Genomic DNA, 15,825 nt, shown 5'->3' with positions numbered 1-15,825 from the left:
TCTATTATCTGAATAGTTTAAAAAAAATACGATCTTCAAAAAAGTTTTTACTACTTTTCGCACATGGATTGCTAAAATTTGGAAATTGTGACACGGATGGTAATTAGATTTAAGGCATGTTTTTGAGGATAGATTTTCTATTTATTACAATACGGATATGTTTTTCACATGCACATATAACCCATGAACCAAGCTTTAGGAAAAATAAAAAAAAACATTAAATAATATTTGTCTAGGTAGTTATTTACTTAGAGCCGCGTAATATGCCCTTTTCAAATATTCACCCTAAAACGTGTAGCCATAGTAACTTAAAACTCAAAATTAATGAAAATTGACTATACAAATTTCTTTTTGCCGTATTGTTAAACGACTATAGAAAAATATAACTCACTGAATACGAATACTTGACGGACTATTTTATTATTCGTGTTTAAGACTTAGTATAAGCGGCGTTAGCCTAGTTGGGTGTGGAACGGACTGCCAAGACGAATGTCCGCAGGTTCAAATCCCAAGGGCACAACCCTGTCTTTTCTAAAAATCATGTGTGTATTCTATGTGAATTTATCGTTCGCTTTAACGGTGAAGGAAACATCGTGAGAGTTCACGTAATGCATAGTGTAAGAGTTCACGTAATGCATAGTGTAAGAGTTCACGTAATGCATAGTGTGAGAGTTCACGTAATGCATAGTGTGAGAGTTCACGTAATGCTTAGTGTGAGAGTTCACGTAATGCATAGAGTGAGAGTTCACGTAATACTTAGTGTGATAATTCACGTAATACAAAATGAGAGTTCACGTAATACATAATATGAGAGGTCATATAATATATAGTGTAAGAGGTCATATAATATATAGTGTGAGAGGTCATATAATATATAGTGTGAGAGGTCATATAATATATAGTGTGAAAGAAAGAAAAAACACCTGCACATCTGAGAAGTTCTCTATAGGAATTTCGAAGGTGTGTGAAGTCTACCAATCCGCACTAGGCCAACGTGGTGGACTAAGGCCTAATCCCTCTCAGTAGTAGAGGAGGCCCGTGCTCAGCAGTGGGCAAGTATATAATAGAGGGCTGATAATATGCCATCCGATACGTAAGACATCGCGTGCCGTACAGATAGCATGTTGCGCCATAATGATGAAACAGAAAAAATGGTATTACATCCCGTTGCTGTAGTTATGACGTTTACTTGCATACTTGACTTTGATATAAAACAAACACATCACGCCTTTTTTTTCAAAGGGGTAAACAGAGGTGCAATCAGGGCACCAATATTTCGCCAAGTGTATTCCATCCCATGATGTGATAGAAGACGAATCTGTAGTTATATAAGGCACAAATCCGAGCTAACCTAATGTCACTTTTCCCGACCTGGAATTATGATTTTGTAAATGGTTTAACATTACTAACTGTTTAAAAGGCAGGCACATACACAAATTCAAATCCGCGACAATTTACATACGTTAATAATAATAACATCATTATTAATTGTCTAACTTAAAAATTGTATTCAGAAATTCACTGGTAGCACCATCTGAATCCAAACCTAGCAATCGAAAAGGTAATAAATTTCGAATTAAATAATATGTTTAATCAGAACATACTATACAGAAAAATAGTTATGTATGTAACTTGCTTACATTGTCAGCAAAATTGTTGCTAAGAGAAAAATTAAATGTATTCGTAGTTATAGTATTATCAAGAATTATAAAAATCTATACATATAAAACAAGTCCCAAAAGCTGTCTGTCTGTGTGTGATCGATTTTCTCAAAAACTACTAAACGGATTTTTTTACGGTTTTGAGGAAGGTTTAAGTTAATAGTACATTATGGTTTTATGAAAACGATTAGTGGTGAAGAGGTCGCGTGGTTGTAAAAAGTCTCGTGGGTCGGGGTTTACGCGAAAAAACTTTGTGACATATTGATAATATCATAATTTGTAATTCAGATGGAATTATTACTCATAATTTATAATTCTAAAGGATAAATAAAACAATAATATAAGTTCCTTCAATCTTCCGATACAACTATCTAGGTATTATATTCTTGTTCAATAACAAAACCATTCCCGTTGGAACAACGTGGAATAACACCACTCCAGATAACATATCGGGTTTAAAAATATTAAAACGTTCAATAACAATCGATAGCACAGTAAGTGGGGTCGTGACGATAAACTTTATACTTACGTGAACTTTTATGACTTTATCATTCATTACGGGAGACGTGAAAGTTAAAATAATATTTTCTATATATTGATAACATTCAGGTCAATTCACCTTCGATTCTTTACAATGTTTGTAGCTTACTAATCCTCGAAACCAGTACGTCCTAATTTGGTTACCATTTAGGACTGTTGACACAATTGGCTAGTCCAAAAGAACTTTACGAAGTGAGTAGAAACACTCATCAGTTTTAGAATATTTACATGCGTTGGGTAACATCGGATGCAGGGGTAATCCCATTGTTTCGAGATTACTGCTAAACTCTACAACATTTTCGAATATGGACAACATAGCCTGATGTGCTATTTATATTTGCCGGTACTAACTTTTATTCCAGCTAAGCCATAATTTGAAACAACGAAATTACTTTATGATCCGATATGACCCTAACGCACCATAATAGCTTTAATAATAAAATAAGGAAAGGTAAAAGAAATATCTTTATTTAGACGATATTCAAAAACATAATGGTATAAAAAAATGGTTTAGTGAGTTTACATAATATTAAGAAGTATGTAGTAAATGCAATATTACGAATTGCGTACATGCTTATAAAAAAGAATGACAAGGCAGAAAGTCACGTTGAGAATAGTGGCTGATCCCGAGGTGCATATTGAATGTAGATAATAATTTGATGTTGAGTAGTTGGTAAAATAAAATGATTTGAAATCAATAAACTCTCTCACACATCACGCACTTATCCTCGAAGGTGTATGCAAAGACGCAACCAGGGCACCCACTTTTCGCCAAATGTGTTCCGTCACATGATGTGATAAGTGGCGAGCCTATCGCCATATCATAAATTCCAGACTTCGAGCTGAGACTGAGCAGAAATTCCAAAAAACACTTTACCAAACCCGAGATTCGAACCCAGGACCCCAGAGCGCTGCCGTACCGTGCAGGCAGTACAACTACGCCACCGAGACAGGCTCAATCAATAAACTCTTTTTATTAACTTACATTTTCATTGATTATGCGTAGAGCGAGGTATAGATGGATGAAACTGGTGGAAACTCCGCGCTATTTTCAACTTTTAACTTAATCTTTTAATAATAATTAATATTTTAACAATATTTTTACATTAAATTGCAAAATTTGCAGATGATAATATCGCATAAATCAGAAATTCCAGCATTAATCGCGTTATTGAACCATTTGTTACCTATATCACTACAGAAATTTACAATACATGAGAAAACTCATGTGAACCTGGCCCTTAAAAATAGTTTCTTTCCTGACAATCTCTATTTCATAACGGTCTTGAAATACCGCAAACTGGTTCCACAGGGATGTTGCATAAGGAAACAAATTCCTTGCAAACCGCACCGTTAAGAAACGCCATCCAGATGACGAGGACGGAATCCCAAATCGTAGTGCTAACTATAGTAGGTACTATATGCCTACCTAGTCGGACCTTTCATAAAGTCACTGGCAAGTTACTAAAAAAATAAAGTATATATTTTTCTGTAACGTGTTCGATTTTCGAAAAAATAGAGGCAGACATTTGAATAAATTTTATGTTACAGTCATCCTAATTTAATGCTTATTCATTAACTAAAATCATTTTTGTAAGATGACCTTTATTTTGTTTCATGACCATTTTTTCTTGTGACAGTATTTAAGAACCGACTAGGTATAGTCTGAAAAAATATGAGACCGAATATATTTATTGGATACCTCTTTCGACAAATGAAGGAATTTGGTATTTTAATTTGCCGAAGTAAGAAAATATAGTTCTGGCAAGGACCACTATACCGAAAATAATAGACGACTTCGGCAGAATTTCGGTAAAAACTGATGCCATAGCAATACGTTTGCAGTGTTCATGATAAAAATTTGAAATGGATTGTAATTCATTAAATCTATAAGGTATTAACAAATCATTTGAATTTTATAACCAACTTCGCCCACATGAAAAGCCTTTCCAACTACAAAAATCCCAACATTTTTGGACCGATGCGTAGCACCATCTGTAGGATGTCAATACCATCTATTTAAAATATCTGAATAAAAAACTCCATTATTTTCTGTAGGAGAAAATTACCGTAATGAAAATAGTCAGTGTGTTACAAAAAAACATGGCCTATCCGTGTATAAAATTTCATCCAAACTAGTTCAGTTGTTTCTGCGTTTACTTGCAACGAACATCTAAACATTTTCATAATTTTTCATATTTATAATATTAGTAAGAAGAAAAATTAGTCAAATATATTATGCAAATCTTCTCATTAGATGCAACAAAATAAATATTTCTTTAATTAATAAAAATAAATTAAATACTTACCATTCTTCCGAACCAAAGGTTTCTGATGTCCGATCGAATTCTGTGTTATGCGTTTTATAAATAAATAAAAATATATATGAAACTAGATGACCCGGTGAACTTCGTATCACCTACATACATTTATTATTATTATTCATCGTGGAACGCAATTTTGCCATACCAATACGTACGTTATCATTATCTGTCTCTCGCTAGTCAACAGGGCCCTTATTCTGTATGATATAAATGCGTAACGCGGCCGTGTCATGTTATCTTCGAGAAATGTGCGTGGAATGGTATTCTGTAAGCCAAATTTCTATAGTCCTTAACATGATGCGTTGTGTTACGTGCTTGTTACGCACTGTTAAAATAACGTGCGGGATAGAGAATAAGGCCCCAGTACGGCTTGCACGTGAGGTAGCTCGTCGCACATTTGATTGACTTCGACGATCTAAGTCATCTCCGTAGCATTTTGCGACAATAACAATAAATAAAGTTCTCGCGCACTGAACAATTGATGATAGATTTTAATTATAGTCTTGAAATTTCTTTATTTATTTTCTATTTTTGAGAACCAACTAACACTTTTACACTTTATTTATTTCTGAAATGTTTTGTATTTGAACAAAATAAACCAAAGAAACCGGACCTCATATTACAACTATGAAACAGACTTATTTCTGAATACACCTATATATATGTTACAGTTCTTTATTTCTAAAAAGAGAAAAAGACATGAAATGTTTCACAGGCAGGAACATTTTGTATAGAAAACTTATATTGTCGTTTTTAGAATTTTTCCGTTATTTATTATTTATGTTCGTCACCGATTAATCCATCCCTGGACTTCCACAAATAATTCAAAACCAAAATTAGCCAAATCGGTTCAGCCGTTCTCGAGTTTTAGCGAGACTAACGAACAGCAATTGATTTTTATATATATAGACTAGATGACCCGGTGAACTTCGTATCACCTACATACATTTATTATTGTTATTTATTGTGAAACACAATTTTGCCATACAATACGTATGTTATCATTATCTGTCTCTCGCTAGTCGAGAGTACGGTTTGCACGTGAAGTAGCTCGTCGTACATTTGATTAACTTCGACTATCTAAGTCATCTTCTCCGTGGCATTTTGCGACAATAACGATAAATAAAGTTCTCACGCACTGACAAATTGATGATAGATTTTAGTAATAGTCTTGAAATTTATTTATTTATTTTCTATTTTTAAGAACCCACTGACACTTTTACACTTTATTTATTTCTGAAATGTTTTGTATTTGAACAAAATAAATCAAAGAAATCGGACCTCATAATACAACTATGAAACAGACTTATTTCTGAATACATCTATATATATGTTACAGTTCTTTATTTCTAAAAAGAGAAAAGACATGAAATGTTTGACAGGTAGGAACATTTTGTATTGAAAACTTATATTGTCGTTTTTAGTATTTTCCGTTATTTATTATTTATGTTCGTCACCGTTTAATCCATCCCTGGACTTCCACAAATAATTCAAAACCAAAATTAGCCAAACCGGTTCAGCCGTTCTCGAGTTTTAGCGAGACTAACGAACAGCAATTGATTTTTATATATATATAGATGACCAGACTCGGACTGAATATCTAATTTGATCAAGCCGGTAGGCTTATAATATGGTAATATTCTTCACAAGGTAAGCTGATTTTTTTCCGTGATTAGTAGAATATTACGCATGTAAAAAACCTAAAAGTCTTTAAAATTTTCTCATCGTCAGAGATATTTTGAGCAGTCCTAATTTAGGGTCTTGCACGAAAAGAACATCAAATCCTTCCAAACATTAATTACTAGTAATTTATTTAATAAATTATATTTTTTCTCATTTATGATAAGAAAAAAATTACAAAATATGTTAGTATGTATACAAAAAATTATTTCATAAAAAGTACTTAAAATATCATCGTACATCGACCTCCAAAATAGAATAAGCGGCTGAATATAAACAAAAACACGATGTATTTGTTTGCTTATCGCACTTCAGAGATAGGTACGTACTATCTGGGCATCTTATATTATATAATAAATTGTTTACAGTTCGCACCGGAATCCGCATAGCGTCGTCACTGCGAGTCGGACTGTAAACCATAACGCACGCGTTTCAGTAACCAGTGAAAATGGCTAAGGTTGAAGTCAAATATACTAAGGTAAGAATTTTATATCATATGTTAAAAGTGTATGGTATATTATGCATTAATTCTAAATATATAAAACAGATTGCAAACGTACACCGGCTAGCCAGGACTATATTTAAACGTTTAAAAATATATTGCATGTTATTTGCAACTGTTTAAATACATTTTATCAATACGTTTCAACTTTACATACATAAAATATATACTTAATTATTGTAAATGAACAATTGAAATAAACGATTTAACGCTCGATAACACTTCACAGCTTATTGAAACTATTGTTACGGCAATTTATCACTTATCAGTCGTTCAAAGTTTATTCTATTATATTCTGGAGTCTTGCGCAATATTTTGCAAAATAAAAACCGATTAAAATAACCAAATGGTGTGATACAATTTGCATTTAATTTACAATAGTAAAATAAATCATAAATAAGTTTAAGAAGTGCGTTGCAGATTAGGTTAATTTTATTTCAAACAAAAAAATCAAATAAACTTAAACGTTTCTATTAAGAATATCCTGCCCTCACGTCACGCATTTTATAACACCGAACGGTGAAGCTTGACGAGTGTTAGAAAACACTAATTAGACCTAACACGCAACTAAATTAATAAAATAAAAGGATAGGATAGGAGTTATAAATTATTTTTTTCGATTCTGTCCATAGCTAAATGTCCAATAATAATAATATTACGAAGAAATATGTATGTCGCATAAAAACTACATACTGTGTTGTAATATAAACATAATCAAAAAATCCTATCACACGGGCGAATCCGCGAACAAACATAGGTAGGTAGGTAGTACTTAAAATTTTGGCATCCATTTATGAATATAATGAGATTTGGTTACAATATACTTTTTGTTGCCTACTACGATCTCTCTTTGTGATATTCAGCTATATATAATGGAAAAAATAAATAATATAGTTTTGACAGCAACTGATGGTGTTAGTTATGTTTAAAAGAATACAGACACAAATTTCTAATTATAAGTACTAATCATTATTTTTAAAAGTAAATTTTTAAGAACAATTTGGACCAAACATAATATTAAAAATACACCAAGAACTTTCTCGGAAATTAAAGTAATGGATACATTGAAATGGTTATTAATACCACTTTGAATACCACAAATACTGGTGACCACTGGCTATCAGGTTTTGCGTAAATTACAATACGAAAGTACTGAATACATTCACACAATACACAATACCACACTTGGCTCATAAGATTTATAGCCCATTGTAAAATAGATCATAAAATCAAATGGATAAAAACGAAAACTATAAACCGTCCCTCTATCCGTTGGTCGGTAAAGAACTTTTTAGATGCGACTTGGGGAAATAAAAAAAATATATAAACACGCTTAGGTGTATAGCAGGAATGTATATGTTTCAAATGGTTCTAAAATTTATGATCCGAATGCAACGCAATATAAACATTAACGATGTCTGATGATATAGATTCAACCCCACCCGGAATTAATTTAGCTTTGTCTAGGTAAACCTTCTTAAATATAAAACAGCAAGTAAAAATAGACTTTAAGTAGGTACAATAAAGAAGTGCATTGAATACTTTATACTGTAATATTTATAAAATATTCAAAATGCATATCATGAGCGTATATTGTTAGTCGCAAGGTCACAATTCCCTTGTTTACTACGACAAAATCCTCTGTTATATTTGATGTGCAAATTTAATTATATATCACATCATATTGCCTTTTTTCAGTAAAAAAATCCAATAATAATGAAATATAAATGGTTCCCTCACCATGAATTATTGTCTTTTTAATTTTACCAACACGAAAATTTTTAATCTAAGTAATTTTTGCAATGTAACTAAAATTTAACATAGGATCTTGTAATAGAGAGCCAGCGAATTGCTTATTTTGAAAATTATTCATACATCATTTTTGGTTGGTTCATTATAAATAGATATTAACTTAGAAAATCAGTTTCTATTCCCGAAGCATAACGTTTCTCGCATAGAAATAATATACTCTAATGCATTTGAGTTTCCTTATAGGTGACATCAAAGCACATAATTGTAAATTGAATCATTCACAGACGTGACTAATATTTTTATTAATAGTTATCACTATATATTTTCAATAAATAATCGGCAATTTGGGTAATTTATAATAAAAGACGCTTGAAATAATCGTCAAACCAAACTATTAAAACAACAATGTCTTAGTTAACTTTGCGGTATTTTTTTAAATAACTTTTATTTTTGTTATGACTATATTTATGTACAGTCAGTCAAAATGTACCTAAGCAAATTTAGAATTTAGTTCTTAAACTTTTGTATCCTTATGAACAGCCTTTTTTTCTTCATTAATATAAAATTCAAAAGGATAACTTGATTTTAGATAAAGAGAAACGCAATTGAATTTAAAGTATAGAGTTATTTTAAGTTATTACATTATTTCAATCGATATGCATATCGTGTGATGTAGTCTTCCACACCGATTTCGACCACGATTTCCTTTTTTATTTTATTTCTAAAATTGCTTACGCTTTAATTTTTTTTAGTTGTTCATCAACAATGAGTGGGTCGACGCGGTCAGCAAGAAGACCTTCCCGACTATCAACCCTCAAGACGAAAGCGTTATCGTACAGGTCGCTGAGGGTGATAAGGTATGTTTAGTAATAACAGATAAGCCACGAAATTCTTTTTAGATAACTTTAGAATGTTCACTAATAGTTACCCACATAAATGAAGAAATTATCTACACTATGCATCATACGAATTTAAGTTCTACTGACACGTTAAGAACGTATAGAAATATGCTATTCCATTTCCAAGTTGCAAAGGAAACGACTGCGCAGTAGGATAATGCATTAGTATTCCAATTTTATTTTTTTTCAACAGGCTGATATCGATTTGGCTGTAGCTGCCGCCAAGAAAGCATTTCACCGTTACTCAGAATGGCGTGTCATGGATGCTTCCCAAAGAGGTCGCCTTCTTCTGAAGCTGGCTGACTTGATGGAAAGAGACGCCAAATACTTGGGCGAGTTGGAGACCCTTGACAACGGCAAGCCTGTGAAGCAAGCTGAAGGCGAAGTTCTGTGGTCTGCTGGCATCATCAGATACTACGCCGGCAAAGCCGACAAGATTTTGGGCAACACCATCCCTGCTGGTAATTTCATTAATTGTATTGTCTCCTTCGTTATGATAACCAGTAATTCTTGCAATAAACTAGACGGTCAACAATGCATCTATTTGAGATTTTACAGCAATGAAGTTTTACATGTTGTTAAAGGTCAAATAGGACAAAGAAAAAATGTGCTATGAAACGAAACAATATACTTAAGTACCGAGAATGAAAAAAATGATATAAACGTGGCCACTAAATAAACTCATCTTTTCAGATGGTGAAGTGCTAACCTTCACTATGAGGGAGCCGGTCGGTGTATGCGGACAGATTCTGCCATGGAACTACCCCATCCCCATGTTCGTGTGGAAGATTGGGCCGGCTCTAGCGGCTGGTAAATATGAGTTACTTTTGTATAAGTGTTAGAGCTATGATGGATAAAAGACGAAACTATCAATCTACCTACTTAATTTCGAATGTTTGTATACTAATACATTTTAATATAACAATTTTTAAAAAGCCGTTTTTAGGGTTCCGTACCTTAAAAGGCACCCTTATTCGATCACTTTGTCGTCGGTCTATCTGTATGTCAAGACCCTTTTACTCAGAAACGCGTAAAGATATTAGGTAGAAATCGATGGGTGGAAATTTATATCAAATACTCCAGTCTACAGTCTGTTTTATCTGTGAAAAAATCAAACTTATACATAAGTCAACGCGATCAAAAGGTATGATCGTTTATGTCCCATATTTTGAGATTTTACAAGAAAATTAAAACCTATAGGGTACTCTCGTTGACTTAAAATTTGAGAAGAAGCATTATCTCAGAGCACATGTAAAGGAAATAATTTGAAAACAGTGGTGGTTGGTGCAATAATTGGGTCTAGGTATCGAACGGCAAAGTTAAGTTTGTCAAGTTTCAATTTTAGACCTAGCCTATTTTATACCAAATCCTCAGTGCTTGACTCCATCTCATACTTTTCCAGTTCTCAATTTTTGATTCACTGATTCGTACAAATCAAATATTAGACTGTCAATATGGGTTCATATTTGAATACATCGAACTATTCCTAATATAGTATTTAGTCCCAACGGTCACTATAACCGGCAGATAAAAATAAACATTGTGTTTTCTTATCGTTGTTACTGGGTGTTCGATTTTATTTAGCTCGTTATAATTTCTACTAAACACTAATAATATTGTTTTCCTCTAATCACTACGCTGGCGGCTATTATTTACTTCGGTTTAAAAACAGCAATTTACGTTAAAATATGATTGTAATCTTATTTTTCTCTGGACTTTTAATACCGACAAGCGAATATGCATTTATTCAATATTATTACGAAGATCATAATTGTATACCGCTATTACGTAAGATAAAAAAATAAAGACCGTTATTTTTTTGTTGGTCCGCCACAGTACCGATGGCGTAGCGGCTTGTGACATTGCATATAATATTCTACATATATTAGCAGGTACTACATATACATATATATTACAAGTTCCATACTTGCTATTGCAGGTATTGCATTAGCAAGTACGGAAATCGATACCCTCCTTAATCCACAAACAAACATTACAGGTTGCACAGTTGTACTTAAGCCCGCTGAGCAGACCCCGCTCACAGCTCTGGCCATGGCTGCCTTACTTAAAGAAGCTGGTATACCAGCTGGAGTAGTCAACGTGGTCCCTGGATACGGTCCGACCGCAGGAGCCGCCCTCACTCACCACCCCGACGTCGATAAAGTTGCCTTCACTGGATCCACTGAAGTAATACTCGTTTCTCTTTTTCTTTATCTAATAATAATATCAGCCCTGTATATATAATGTTCCACTGCTAGGCAAGGGTCAACTCTACTACTGATCTGATCCGCCTTGGTCCACCATGCTGGCCTAATGCGGATTGGTAGAATTCACATACCGTCAAAATTCCTAAAGAGAACTTCTCAGGTGTGCAGGTTTCCTCACGATGTTTTCCTGCACCATTAAAGCAAGCGACAATTCACAAATAATACAAACATAATTTTAGAAAAGTCAGAGGTGTGTGCCCTTCGTATTCAAACCTGCGGACATTCGTCTCGGCAGTCAGTTATTTTATCTGCTCTTTTTACATTTCTAACTTCAACACCAATTTCATGAAATATTGAATATAATTGCATAAGATCTGGTCAACATTATTCTTCGATCAAAAACATATTCTCAATTTTATCTGACTGCTTCTCAGCAGGATGTAACAGATTTATTGGATAGCTTATATGGAGTAGCTCACATATTACTTGTCTAGACGTCGGCTTTTTATATACATTACTTATTCAACAGGTGGGTCGCATCATAATGCAAGCCGCGTCTGCAGTCAATCTGAAACGTGTCACACTTGAGCTCGGAGGCAAGAGCCCTCTAGTCGTGTTTAATGATGCTGACGGTAAGTGCATATCTACAAGTCTATACACGTTAATTGAAGGATATGTAGACTTAATTATTCATTAAGGTATATGTTATGTCAATTGTGTAGTGGTGCAACTTGACCATGAATATATTTGGTGCTGTGATTAATATTATGATTCGATGCACATTGTTTCAAATTATATTAATTCCTATGATATTTTAAATTAGGTAGCCGGTTGTAAAAACACGCAAGAAATGAAGATGATAAAATTAAATTTCAAAAATATGTAATATGTAAAAAAAAAAACATTATAATTGAATATATGGTAGTTTTAACTTCTAATATAAATTCTTTGCCGCAGTTGAGAAGGCTGCACAAATCGCTCACAACGCTGCCTTCGCTAATGCCGGTCAATGCTGCGTTGCCGGCACCAGGACCTACGTACAATCTGGCATTTATGACAAATTCATCCAGAAAGCCGCCGAGATCGCAAAGAAAAGGAAAGTCGGAAACCCTTACACCGATGTGGAGCAAGGACCTCAGGTTGGTGAAGTATAAAAATAATATTTCTAAAATAAAAGTATTCAAGTTAACACAGCAAACGGAAACAAGTCTTCTTGATTCAGAAGAAAACTTATGATGTTCTTTGAGAAATGTAATGAGTTGTATTATATTATAAATAAAGAGCCTTTCCATAGATCGACGACGAAATGTTCAACAAAGTAATGGGCTACATCGATGCTGGTAAGAAGGGCGGAGCTCGTTGCATCGCCGGAGGTGAACGCGAAGGCAAAGTGGGCTACTTCATCCAACCCACTGTCTTCGCAGATGTCAAAGATGACATGAAAATCGCACGAGAAGAGGTGAGAATTGTTATGCAATGTAGATTATTTTAAACAAACAAACTGATAAAAATTTAATGAGTAATGTGTAGATAACTTCGTTGGATGATAAGATATTCCTTAAGTTCATGGTTATCAGTCACGAAATATATAATATTTAATAAAGTATTAGAAGAATACTCATTATTAAAGGAATGAAAGTATATTTATTTTCAATAATGTTAAGAATATTATTCGACAATTACATTTAGATATAAACACATATCTACGAAACTACAACCGTATCTCTTTTAATTTCAGTGAAAATAACCAATCAAAATAAACTAATTTGTATGATCCATCCCCGTTATCAATCCAGATATTATTGCAGTTAAAGATCGTTTATATTAATTTATTACTTTTCTAGATCTTCGGCCCAGTCCAGAGCATTCTCAAGTTTGAGACATTTGAGGAAGTAGTAGACCGCGCCAACAACTCCAACTACGGCTTGGGTGCTGGTGTCATCACCAACGATATCAACACTGCTCTTGCCTTCATCAAACACGTTCGTGCTGGCTCCATGTGGTTCGTGTAACTTCTTGTTCAAATTCATTGTATATATTTCATGTTACATGATCACAGTGTATAGTAATAGATTGCCAGGAACTAATTCTAGAAAGTGCTCTGTAAGCAATGAATACTTTTGTATCTAGTTGTGAACCTTCTCCATGCCATTTGTAATACTGTCGTGGATTGGCAAATATGCTATTGTGATTATTATTTTCATATGTTAATTGTTTTTCAGGGTGAACACGTACGAGCATGTGGCACCCCAGACGCCTTTCGGTGGATTCAGAGATTCCGGCATTGGACGCGAACTGTACGTATTAACACACGTATCTTGATCAACCTTTATCTTTTTGATGATTTTTTTGCTGTTACAATAAATATCCTTATCATTTTATATTATCGCCTTGATCTTACTTATATTATCTTATTTCTTACTAATTTTATAAATGTGAAAGTTTTTGAAAATGTTTGTATGTTTGTTGTGAGTAAACGCAGGAAACAACGAAATGGATTTGCATAAAATTTGACACACGCATAAACCATTTCCTGAATTAACACATAGACTTTTTATCCTGATAATACGGTCCCATGGAAAATAATGGATTTTTTATCTGATTTTTGACGTAGATAGCGTTACCGTACAGTGTTTTAGGGACTTTTGAACCGGAAAAGGCTTTTGACGCTGGCAAAGCCGCGAGCAACACCTTGTAGGGTTATATAATACGTCTGTCTTAAAACAAATTTTTCAGACAAGATTTTTTCATGTGATAAAATACGAAACAGATTCATTAATAATTGCTGTTATATTGATAAAACAAGTTGTTTAACTTCTTTATTCAGTCAGATTAAAACTAGATGTATAATTTTTATCCTACGATTTACAAATCACGCTTATTTATTGTCTCGTAGTATACTTATTCTGCACAAAATTAAGTGGAAATTATAGACTGTTATGTTTTATTTTGAGTGGTTATTACAACAAAGGACACAATGATACTAGAAGACCCTTAGACTTTATCTATAAGTAGTTACTATTGTTAATCAGTAACTGTCTGATCACTCACAAATACGTGTTATATAATTATTATTCACAATAATATTTTTTTTACCGTCTTGATGGCGTTGTTGTATTATGGTACGATTGGAGTGCTAAGGTTTCGAGACCGATTCCGGGGTCGGACAAAATGATATATCATAGAACAAAAGACACGGCGAGTGGGTGCAGTAGATACGCCTCTGCCTAATCCTCCGAAGATAAAAGATAAAATGATGTATGCTATAATTATTATGTTTCCAATATTAATTAACATGTTTTTTTACAGGGGTGAAGATGGCATTCAGCAATACTTGGAGACCAAGACAGTGTCTTTCAGCCTTCCCAAGAAACCCTTGATTTAGATCAAGGGTTTATACCGTACTCTACAACCCTATACCGTAAAATACGACTGTGACGCATATATTCCTATATATACAAATATTTTGTAATAAAATATTGTAAAACTTTTGTATAATTGTTTTTTACTTAAAATCTATAATACTAACACCTATCACGTATGGTAAAGATTGGTATTGGCACAAATTTAGTTATGACTGATTTCAATATTTCCCGGTAGGCAACGGCTTGGCTGTGCCTATGGCATTGCCTTAATCCATGTGCGGTGGATGCTACTTAACATCAGGCGGACCACTTGATCGTTGGCCTATTAAGGCAATAAAAAGAAAAGCAGTTTTTTGACATGTTTACAAATGAGGTATTTTGATATAAAACGTTGTTTATTCGGTGATCGATAAGTTTCAATTTAAATATTTGTAAAGTATTGTCTTCCCTATTAAGATGCAGAGATTCTCCTCTGTCGCTGATTAGGCAAAACAAAAAAAACTGCCAAGATATCCGCCAATATTTAAAATATATTTTTTCGTAAATAAACATAACCTTACCTTTAAAAAAATCGTACTAGGTAATTTTTCATGAGAGACACGGTCAAATCTTACATAATCCAAAACACTCATTGAATACAAAAAAATCCTCAGTCTCCCTAATGACACACCTCTTTGTCATTGAAACGGCTTGTAATTCCATTGCGGATCATGTCATTTAACCCTCATCCACTAAACAATGGTAACACAACACTTCCGCGTAATTCATGCAAACGTGACGCTATGTATTGTCTAGTAATACCACACATTACGTTCTGAAAAACTATTTGTTGTGGTTTCATTTATACATCCTATCCTGTCACTGGAAATGGACCGTCTGGACTTCGACCACTACT

At 33.6% G+C, this 15,825-nt stretch overlaps 2 protein-coding genes across 2 annotated transcripts in view; one reads left to right on the top strand and one right to left on the bottom strand.

Annotated features, from left to right (window-relative positions):
• Positions 1-15,825, bottom strand: part of LOC115443911 (phospholipase A1) — a 42,535-nt gene that overhangs the window by 5,721 nt on the left and 20,989 nt on the right. The gene's annotated exons all lie outside the window — the stretch shown is intronic.
• LOC115443909 (aldehyde dehydrogenase X, mitochondrial) lies at positions 6,527-15,060 on the top strand. Its single transcript, XM_030169513.2, has 11 exons — positions 6,527-6,683; positions 9,212-9,316; positions 9,552-9,819; positions 10,052-10,168; positions 11,358-11,545; positions 12,095-12,197; positions 12,523-12,704; positions 12,860-13,024; positions 13,410-13,567; positions 13,788-13,862; positions 14,875-15,060. Exons 1-11 carry the CDS (start codon positions 6,654-6,656, stop codon positions 14,948-14,950), a joined length of 1,467 nt encoding a protein of 488 aa, XP_030025373.1. The 5' UTR covers positions 6,527-6,653; the 3' UTR covers positions 14,951-15,060.

The sequence above is a fragment of the Manduca sexta genome, chromosome 24 (genome assembly GCF_014839805.1).
Source record: "Manduca sexta isolate Smith_Timp_Sample1 chromosome 24, JHU_Msex_v1.0, whole genome shotgun sequence".
NCBI classification, from domain to species: Eukaryota; Metazoa; Arthropoda; class Insecta; order Lepidoptera; family Sphingidae; genus Manduca; species Manduca sexta.
This window is presented reverse-complemented; position numbering and strand designations above follow the sequence as displayed.

What these genes read in the sequence shown, in the direction of transcription:
- LOC115443909 (XM_030169513.2), top strand. Translation starts at nt 6,654, where the DNA reads ATGGCTAAGGTTGAAGTCAAATATACTAAG. An exon ending in TGGGCCGGCTCTAGCGGCTG is followed by an intron (nt 10,169 to 11,357) that starts GTAAATATGAGT and finishes CAAACATTACAG; the next exon opens with GTTGCACAGTTGTACTTAAG. An exon ending in ATGTGGAGCAAGGACCTCAG is followed by an intron (nt 12,705 to 12,859) that starts GTTGGTGAAGTA and finishes GCCTTTCCATAG; the next exon opens with ATCGACGACGAAATGTTCAA.